The 10,681-nt window shown below is 38.1% G+C and overlaps 1 protein-coding gene across 1 annotated transcript in view; it reads right to left on the bottom strand.

The window, feature by feature from the left end:
• Positions 1 to 988: 988 nt before the first annotated feature.
• The window catches only part of dcst2 (DC-STAMP domain containing 2), a 29,922-nt gene continuing 20,229 nt past the window's right edge, over positions 989 to 10,681 (bottom strand). Inside the window, exons 8-11 of the mRNA XM_039746862.1 lie at positions 10,088 to 10,252; positions 7,935 to 8,102; positions 3,726 to 3,826; positions 989 to 1,120 (exon numbers count right to left, since the gene is read on the bottom strand). Of these exons, the coding sequence (XP_039602796.1) occupies positions 989 to 1,120; positions 3,726 to 3,826; positions 7,935 to 8,102; positions 10,088 to 10,252 (566 nt within the window). The remainder of the gene's footprint in view (positions 1,121 to 3,725; positions 3,827 to 7,934; positions 8,103 to 10,087; positions 10,253 to 10,681) is intronic.

The raw sequence follows: 10,681 nt of genomic DNA, 5'->3' as shown, positions 1-10,681 counted from the left end.
AGATAGATAGATAGATAGATAGATAGATAGATAGATAGATAGATAGATAGATAGATAGATAGATAGATAGATAGATAGATAGATAGAGTAGCACTTTATTTGTGCCTAGGGTGAAATTTAGTATTTACTGAAGTTCAATAAATAAATATTCTTATATTATAACAAACACCCCCCCCACACACACACACCAAGTACACACCAAAATGACTAAAAACAAAGAAAAAACGTCTAACATGTCAGTCACAGTCACAGTGAGGAATTATGCAGACATATTGCTGATGTTATAAAGGATCCCCAATGGTGTTTCTTGACGCAATTCTGCTGAAAATTTTTGTTGTCTTAAAGTACTCTGTGTTTTTATGACAAAGAGAGGATGTGCAGCATTGTTGATAATGGCACTCATTTCTGTTTTAATCCTCTCCTTTACTACTGACTCCAGGGTGTCCCATAACTGAGCTTGTCATTTTAACTTTTTACACCTTCCCTTCTCTTTGCTGTTGCCTCACTGCTAAGCTCATCGGTGACATTACCAATGGTGACGGGTTCAAGGCCTCCCAGACAACAGATGGGAGCATGTAGCAAACCCGCATCATCACAGAGAGTCCTTGTTCCAAATCCTAGCCTGGGCAATGTCTGGGTTGACCTTAATATATTCTTACTTTGTCTGTTTTGTTTCTCCTGGCGCTCTTATTTCCTCTAGCTTCCTAAAGACTTACATCTCATACAAAATAAAAAGGTATTAAGATTGGCAAGTTTAATTTCCACCTACTGTACTATCTAAATTTACTAGATTGCATTCTGTATCCTGCACTTTCAGGACTAGTAATCACACATTTAGCATGAAGTAAATGAGTTTAGCTGTGTTCAACAGCTCTTGTTCATGACTGCGATTAACATAACCACATGTAAAACTGGTAAGATCCATAGTAAGTTTTATTTTCAATGAGTATAATAAAATTCAAGAAAAAGTATGAATTCAGGGTACATACTATGCCGCCAGAGTCAGCAGTAAGCTGGTATGTCCTTCATCTTTGGCTTTAATTTTGACTGCATTCCACAATGATTGTGTAATTGAGTTTCGTCTGGTCAGCAGCTTGTTGTAAAGAAAACAGATCCTCTCCTTAGACAAAAACATATGGAAGCAAAAATAAAAAAAAATTAAGTCGGTTGTTTTTAAATGTACTTGCGTGCACTTCTGATATAAGAATATTTAAATGGAAATGAAAAACATAAACGCCTGTTCTGCTAGACCCAACGAGTAAATAAAGTAATTAAAAGTACAACATACTAAAAAAGTTTTTTTCACATTCTGTACTTAACCAGTTAGAACAAAGACAGTATGGTACACTTGACAATTCACATAAACACATAGTTAAGATGAAATTTGTGCACAGAAATCTCGATCGCCAGTGAGAGGCGGCAAACACTGTAAGCTGTCAGGTCATTAGATACACAAAGCAAGACACTAATAACAATTCTTTCATGAGCTCCTGGTTCATATATAAATGTGTATTTTGTGTGGTTCTTGAAGTAAATCACATGCACTGACTAAGCCTGAAATATGAATTGATACCCATTATCCTAATATAATGTAAATCTATACTCAGTGGCCACTTTATCAAGTACATCTTCTCATTAATGCCAAAAGCCTGGCCCTTGAAACAGCCACACCAGCCTTTTCAAATGGATCCTTCCAACAGGATAATATATCACATTACAAAGCATGCAACATCGCAATACCCCATTGACATCAGTTTATTCCAATTGCCTGCACAGCCGTCAGCAATTGCACTTTGAGATGAAATAATGAACATGTGGTCCATGAACATGTGGTCCAAAATATCTGCAGGAGCCTGGTGATGCTGTTGAGGAAGCATTGAACAAAACGTTACGAATATTTCAAGAACATTATTGAATCCATGCTTTGAGTAAAATTATTTCTTTTGGAGGCAAAAGCAGGTCATACGTGGTGATACTACAAACAAGTACCTAATTAAGTGTATAATCTCTATATATAAAATCCAGCGTCTGTCTGTTTGTCTGCTTTTCACGAGAGAACTACTTAATGGATTTAGATCGTGTTTTTTCTAAAATTTGCTTAAACATTCCGGTTGATTTTGTGACCTCTCTCATTTCGCTAAGTATCATAGTTCACGTGCTGTACTGATCTATTTGCACGAATCTGAGAGATATGCAGCGGGCCGAGGGGAGGGGGCCTGGGCCCTCCTCACTCACGTGCCAGCCTCAGGGTGTATCTTACTTCCACTTGGTTAGTGGATTTAGATCAGGTATTTTTCTAGAGTTTGTTTGAACATTCTGGTTGATTTTGAGATTTCTCTCATAGCGCTAAGAATCATAGTTCGCCAGCTGGAGCGATATATTGGTGCTAATCCGAGACAGAGGGTGTGGGCAGAGGAGAGGGGAAAGCATGACGTCAGGTGTATGGAGTCAGGCAGGGCCCTCCTCTCTGTCCTGCTTCACTTCTATGCGGGCGGAGCCGCAGGGCATGGCTAGAATATTATAAAACTAATGATCAATAGTAATTAAAACTAAAATGAAAAGAGACACATCTAACTGCATGCACACTGTGGTTGATACAGAATGAATTTTTGCACAAGTTTACACTCTCCTATGGAGCAAATCGCACACTAGAGGCAAATATGCTAACTATTCCTGAAGAACTGACCCGGGTGCCCTCTGATAATGTAAGATGAGTGCCTAATGCTGAATGATTTTTAGAAATTGTTGTCAACCGACTACTCACATTGCACAATTAAGTCGCTAGTCATATATGTGCTTAAGCTGTGCAAACACGTTTGGGCCAATTGACATGCCACAATGTGTGTCCTCAGACTATCCCTGTACATGGCCCCAATGGATAGGTTTACCCATTGATGTTTTGAAATAAAGCTTTACCCATTCAAAAAACCAATATGGCCCCAGGCCTTTCAAAATTCAACAAAGAAAAGGGCTGCATAGCTGGGTCATGCTGTAGTGTGCGCTGAAAGTACAAAGAAAAGAAAAAGATTTGACAAGCGGATAGTTGAGGCGTGACAATATGGTCTATTTTACAGACAGACTTTATGTTAATTTTGGGTTCTTCCAGTAAAGGTTTCCTGAAATGTTTTTGTTATTGGCCATTTACTTGTATATGTGTTGCTATATGATATTTAGATTTTTGAAATCAAAAAGATGAAAATTAGCATGACAGCAGCTATCAGAAAAAAAAGGATGACTGTCCATTAAGTTAACTCCAAGTCCTTGGAGCTGTAGGGTGGAGGCTCTGGGATTCAGAAATACCAGTCTTGAAATTTGTGACAGACTTGACATGACACACATGGGACAGACATAATATCATTAGAATGTAATATTGAACAATTTTATAGTAAAAGATAAAGCTCAAAACAGTCTAACCTGCTCATGCATAGCTAAACTTATTAGTAAATCGATTTAGAATGGAGTCTTTGTGAATACTCTGGAAACTGGTCACAGCAGGCAAAAAGATTAACTACAGAAATTAATATAGGTCAACTGCAGTCTGTTTTTAGTCCTTTTTAATAAAAGTCCTGAGACCATTTATTTGTACACAATTATATATATAACATATATATACAATAGGGCTCACTGTAAGATGAAAAAAATGTATCATGTTGAGAAAATCCCTTTAAACTACACATAAATTTGGGCAACTGCTCCAGTCATCATCTAGGTAAGCCCCCTCTTACTCTTTCTCTTGACGGGTAGTAACAGGCGCAGATAAACCGTTTAAATCGCATAATATAGTTTCCCAAAGCAACAATGAAAAAGGAAAAGCCATAAAGTGCTCCTGTAAAAGAAAAGGAGACATTTATTAGTACTGCAGTTACATGGATTTTATAATAAAATTAACAGTTAGCATTAATGCATTTTGAAACAAAACACATAAACAGTTCTCCACTGGAATACAAATCCATCAATTCTGTTTTTCACCTCTATGTAATTTGGCATCATGGCACTGTGGTTTGCATGCTGCCTCACAGGTCTCAAGTCCCATATATTTGTGTGGACCGTGCACATTCTACCAATACCTGCGCGAGTTTAACTGCAAAGACTCTCATTTTACTCCCATATCTCAGATACTTGAATGTATCACAAGACTTCATGAATATGTCATTTTAGTTTTTACATTTATTTAATTTTTATACTTACTTTACTCCAATGTTTATAGAATGAAGGTTTTCCTATTATTTGGACTGTGTTGAGCAGCTCTACATTTTTCCCACCACCAGACTGATGTCTTGTATGTAAACGGCATTACAGGTAAGAAATGGGCAAAGTGTACGGTGATGCAGTCGAGTCATGTGCCCTTTTAAAAGATTCAACAAGGAAAGTGGAAAGGGCGACTCCAGTGTGGACTTCCATAGGAACACAGGAAAAGTGACACCAGTGTGGACTTCCAGGAGAATGCAGACGAGATAACTCCAGTGTGGACTTCCAGAGACGACAGACAGCTCAGTTACACTTTACCGCAGGTGCTGTTTGCCCAATGACGGAGAGGGCGACATGCCCGTGCCATGGTAAAAGTAAGGTGAAAAGGTTTTGGAACTGGTCCACCATCTATTGTAATGGGAAATGTTCGATTACTGTCAAATAAAATGGATGAACTGTCTACGCTTATAGCAGGTTATGGCACATACAAGTATAGTACCCTGTTGTACTTTACGGAGAGCTGACTTAAATCTGATAGGCCTGACACTGCTTTGATACTGGATAGATTTTATCTTTTAAAGCAGACAAGAGACCCAGCACGGTGTAGAAAAAAGACTTGAGGGGGACTGGTCATTTATGTGAGTGAGGGATGGTGTAAAAGGGAGCAGATTACAATTAAAACTATAGTTTGTAATTCAGGTATTGAATTTCTGGCAGTCAGAATTCATTCATGTTATTTGCCCAGGGAGATAAATCATCCTTATTAATGTTTATATTCCCACCTCTGCAAATGGGGACTTGGCAACGGAAATGATTAATTTTGTCTCCAACATTTTATCTCCGACCCAGCAGTTATAATATGTGGTGACTTCAACCATGAGATTTTGGAAGAAACAATGACAAATTTATATCAGTTTGTGACCAGTTCCACTCAAGGAAATAAGTTGGACCTGCTGTATTTAAATGTTAAAGATGTATTTAAGTGTAATCTACTGGCTCCTTTACAGAAAACTGACCACAACCTGATTAATCTTTTTCCCAGCTGTTATTAGAATAGTGAGGAAGGGGAACCTGGAAGCTGAAATGGCTCTGAATGACCACTTCCAAATGACAGACTGGGAAATGATGTGTGAGTCACAAAGGGCCAATATCGAGGGACCCATTTAACTAGTGCATGCTACCCAACTTGACTTGACTTGACTTGTCACTAAATCAAAGACTATATTAACTTCTGTGTCTACTCAGTGGTACCCACAAAGACAGTGTGCTGCTTTCCAAACAACAAGCCCTGGATTACTAAGGAGCTAAAAAGTATCCTAAATGAGAAAAAGACAGCATTCAAATTTGGTAATAAAGAGGCTCTTTATTAGGATGTACAGTGTGTGCTAAAGAAAAAACAGTGAAGGACAGGAAGCTTACGAAGCTTACAAAGCTAAAACAGAAAACAAACTCACTTCGAACAACATGAAGGATGTCTGGAATAGACTGAGTATAATTACGGGACTCAAGCAATCTGAGGCTCAGGTGCTAAAAGGGGATGTGGACAAAGCTAACACACTGAACAAATTTTTAATAGACCTTCCCTCCCATTGCCACCTTCTTCCAATGGCCAGTCTCCCCACACCATCTCTACTATACCAACAACTCCTACGACAGCAAGTAGAATGGCTAGTGACAAGTCCACCTCAGACCATTGGTTTGGACTGTCCATAACTAAAGACCAAGAAAGGAGACATCTATATAAGAAAGGGCAGAGCAGACTCTTCTTTCTTAGAAGACTGTGTTCTTTTAATGTGGAAAGTGACATCCTTTACATCTTCTAAAACAATTTTCTATGCTGTTGCGTGCATCAGAACATCACTTCTATCTATCTATATCTTACACAACTACACAAAGGAAAAGTGGTGGTTAGTCCTTGAGTCCTTGAGGCCTGTGCTGACCAACTTTGTGGCGTCCTCTGTCACCTGTTCAGTCTGTCCCTAAGGCTTCAGAAAGTGCCACTGTTGTGAAAAACATCCTGTATTGTTCCTGTTCTAAAGAAGATAGGTGAGTCTACACCTAATGACTACAGACCAGTGGCACTTGTGTCTCACATCATGAAGACCCTTGAGAGACTGGTCCTGGACTATACGAGTCCTCTTGTGATAGACCACCTGAACCCACTGCAGTTTGCCTATCAGACAAAGATTGGAATGGAGGATGCGATTATCTATCTGCTTCACAAAGCTTATTCTGAACTGGACTAAACTGGCAGCACTGTGGAGATTATGTTTTATTATTTCTCCTGCACCTTCAGTACCATCCAGCCATCCCTGCTGGAGTAAGCTCAGAGATATGTGGGTGGATGAGCCTATCATATCCTGGATAACAGGCTATCTGTCGGGCAGACCACAGTTTGTAAGACTCAAGGACTGTATTTGTAATGTGGATGTGAGCAAAACTGGAGCACCACAAAAACAGTCCTGTCTCCTTTTCCCTTCACTCTGTACATCTCCAACTACAAATATAACACCAGGTCATGTCATTTGCAGAAATGCTAAGATGATTCTTAACTTATGAGGTGCATTGATAAACAGGATAAGAAAGAGTATAGTAGTCAGGTGGAAAAGTTTTATTCTTGGTGCAGAGAGAATTGTCTACATCTTAACATCAGCAAAACATAAGGAACTGGTTATTAACTTTTGCCACACCAAAGAGTCTCTATGTCTGGTCCCTACTGATGTTGTGGATGTAGATTTGGTTCATTCCTAGAACTTGGGGGTCTACATTAATGACAGGTTGGACTGGTCTCGGAACACAGAGGAACCATATAAGAACAGGCAAGCTTCCTTAGAAGACTGTGTTCCTTTAATGTGGAAAGTGACATCCTTTACATCTTCTAAAACAATTTTCTATGCTGTTGCGTGCATCAGAACATCACTTCTATCTATCTATATCTTACACAACTACACAAAGGAAAAGTTGTGGGACCAGATGTAGTTAGTCCTTGAGTCCTTAAGGCCTGTGCTGACCAACTTTGTGGCATCCTCTGTCACCTGTTCAGTCTGTCCCTAAGGCTTCAGAAAGTGCCTGTTCAGACAAAAGTATGTGTGTGTGTATTCATTTACTGAGCTTCTGTAGAAAGCCAAATTTTCCCCTGAGGTCAGATAATTATCTATCTATCTATCTATCTATCTATCTATCTATCTATCTATCTATCTATCTATCTATCTATACTCCAGTATCAACACTGTTATGTGACCCTAATCATGTTAATTAAACCTCCTTTGCTACAACTGGAAAAAATATCTGTGAACAACTGTAATGAAACCTGACCTTGTAAGTTAAGATTAAATATTCCAACCGCATGTAAGATAATAAGAAAAATTATTACCAATCGAAAATGGTGGGACTGTGAAGTGAAGTAGGCTAATAGATCTGCATAGGGGTGCACAACGAGAAAGGTCAGCACTGTTTTAGAGTGACACAACACTCTTAAAAGAAGATGCCAGCATATGAAGTGTGCAGACAGAATAAGTGTGCAGGGGCAATAAAACACACCAGCTATTACATTATTTATATTTAACCAAAGCACACCAATAATAGAGTACATGAATTGTAGTGCCATTTTAGTATAAAGCACCCCAGCTGTAGTAGATTCTATGGATTAAGCTCACGTGATATTTTTATCTCCATCACTTTAACCTTTGCTAAATTTGTCTTTTTCCACAATCAGTTGTTGAACTCCCTGAACAGTGGTCACTAACCTATAAGAAAGTACTCAGTGTAGTCAGGCTCTGAAGGAATAATTGCACACTTTTTGCTGGACACTGTAACATTGGAGGTCTGTAGCACTTCAAAGGCTGTTACTATGTCCTTGAAGATCGCAGAGGCATATCCATTTCCATTAACGTGAACTTTGATTTGAGTTGGAGCTGAAAAAAAATTACATTTTTACTAAAATTATCAGATGAGTATTGCATGTCTTATCAATTTTGGAAATGCCATAACCTCAAAATGTATTTTCTAAAAACTGCAATCAGGCTGAATGTGAAGTTGCAGATATAAATTTCATCATCTGTTATTAATTTAGTTTGTATTCACTCCAGCAGGACTAAGAGCATTATAATCTCATAGATATACTAACATTATGTAATAAAAATTAGCTGCCTTCCAGAAGCAGAGGTCTAGATTATATAAAATAAGCAATGAAAATCATTGTGAATAAGTATGGATATCCTGTGATATGCATTTCATACATTGGACTTTCAGGAAAAGGCAATAACTACAGTAGACAGGATTAGATCATGGTGACCACACACACCTGTCATGTCCTGGCAGGGTTTACTCTTCCTTGGTCAGTTGTGTTCCTAGACCTGTCTCAGCATGATATAGCATATGTAAGAAATTCTGGGACACCACCATCTGTCCACTCAAGAGCCTCTCCTTCCCTTAAGAAGCATTAGCACTATGATTTTATGATTCAGCTAGCTGTGCTACCCCTCTAGGATGGGTTGAAATCGAAGTATTCGACATAGAACTTGCATTAGCGTTTGCAGTGCATGCAGTGTATAAGTCTCTGTTATATGCCATTTGGCATGGGATCCGTAAAAGCAGTGCTAACATTTGTGATACACCATCTATTAGAATGACAGATGCAATGTATTTTAGTACTAAAAATGTTTGTGATGTGCCAACGTTTGGAATGACACAGTCACAACAACCAGAGAGATACATAGACAGACATAGAGACACTTATCCTTTCATTAATGTGGACTATTTGGGCTACTCATCTAAGCTGAAATCAAAGCAACCAATGTAGACTTCAGCATTAACATTTGCAGTACACCATCTATTAGAATGTATTTTGTAATGCATGTTGTAGTAATGAAATGTATTGCATTTGTCATTCAAAAAGATTTTGTGTTCCACCGTCTGCTGGGATGATGACTGCAATGCATTTTATTACCACAAAAATGTGTGTGAGACCCAGAGGCTGGAATGGCAAATGCAATGTATTGTATTACTAAAAGTGGTTATGATGTGCCATCTTTTGGAATGACAGAGACATGGCAAACAGGATGGACACACAACAAGACTTACAGACACACATTCTTTCATTAAGGTGGACTAGCTGTGCTGCTCATCTAAGATGAGCTGAAATCTAAGTAATCAACAAAGATTTCATCATTAAAGTTTGCAGTGCACCATCTATTGGAATGTATTTTGTAATGCATGTAGTAATGAAATCCATTGCATTTGTCATTCTAACAGATGATGCATCACAAACATTTGTAGTAATAAAATGCATTACTGCAAATGTTTGTGATGCGTCATCTGTTGGAACAACAAATGCAATGCATTTTATTACCACAAATGTTTGTAATGCACCATCTGTTGGAATTACAGAAACATAGCAACCAGATGGACACACAGATACACAGACAGTTTACCAAAATGAATAGATACATGTAGCACCAGCCAAAGGAATGTTGCAACATACTATCAAGCCACACGTGCAATCATTCCTGTCTTCTTGCAAAAGAATTACTTATAACTCATAAGTCACTTGTCCTGTTTGTCAGTTTTCATGATTCAGTCTTCTCGACTGTACCATTTTTACATTTCCTATATACTTTATACGTTATATGAAGTTAAGACTGAGACAGAGTGAAAACTTTGAAATCACAGCTTTATACAGGGAAAGGCACATACAAGATACAAAAGATTTTTCACTGTAATGCTACATAAGCTGTAAGATCACGTTTATAGGCCTTTGGCTTTAAATTCTACATTTGCACGTAAAAGGATTTGCTTCTGTTAGATCTGCACCAGCCTCCCCCTTTTCTAGCTGCATAGTTCTTCTTTTATTTCTATTACTCTAAACCTAAAAAACAAACCTCAAAACTACTTTACTTACATCGAGCAATAATTTCTCCTTGAAGAAAGTAGCGAACCATGTCAAAGATCCAAAAAACAATATAATCAATCAGTACCAAAAGAAGTACAATCAACATATGGCGAAACACATTTACAATGTTCCAGTGGTACGTCTTCCACTCTGCATCTGACATCCAGATCGAGCCTGAAGAATGGAAGTGAAAAATAATGCCTTATTCATTGACATTATTAGACTTAAGACGTACAGCTAATTAGTGACACTCTAATGTGTGGCTCTAACAGCAATACTGGGGTTCTGAGAAGCTCCATTTTAAGAATGCATTTCGAGTACATTGTAATGCAACGACGCACATGTGTTAGAAACCTAAACCAGAAAAAAACTGACATATTTAATAATTGATATTTTTTAATTGTGTGCTGCACAAACAATACATAGACATTCAGAAAATCTAATGATTAAAAATCTAAAAATAATCAGAACAAAGAATGCAATTGCCATTGCAACATAATTACTAGCAGTACCTGTATCTAGAAAGACTTACAATGTTTCACCGATATGCTCTCTCCTTGAATGCTGTGTGAAGTCTGCCATTTCAATCTCTGCATCCATGAG

The sequence above is a fragment of the Polypterus senegalus genome, chromosome 1 (assembly GCF_016835505.1).
Source record: "Polypterus senegalus isolate Bchr_013 chromosome 1, ASM1683550v1, whole genome shotgun sequence".
Taxonomy (NCBI): domain Eukaryota; kingdom Metazoa; phylum Chordata; class Cladistia; order Polypteriformes; family Polypteridae; genus Polypterus; species Polypterus senegalus.
Note: the sequence above shows the minus strand (reverse complement) of the source record. Positions and strands in the feature narration are given on the sequence as shown.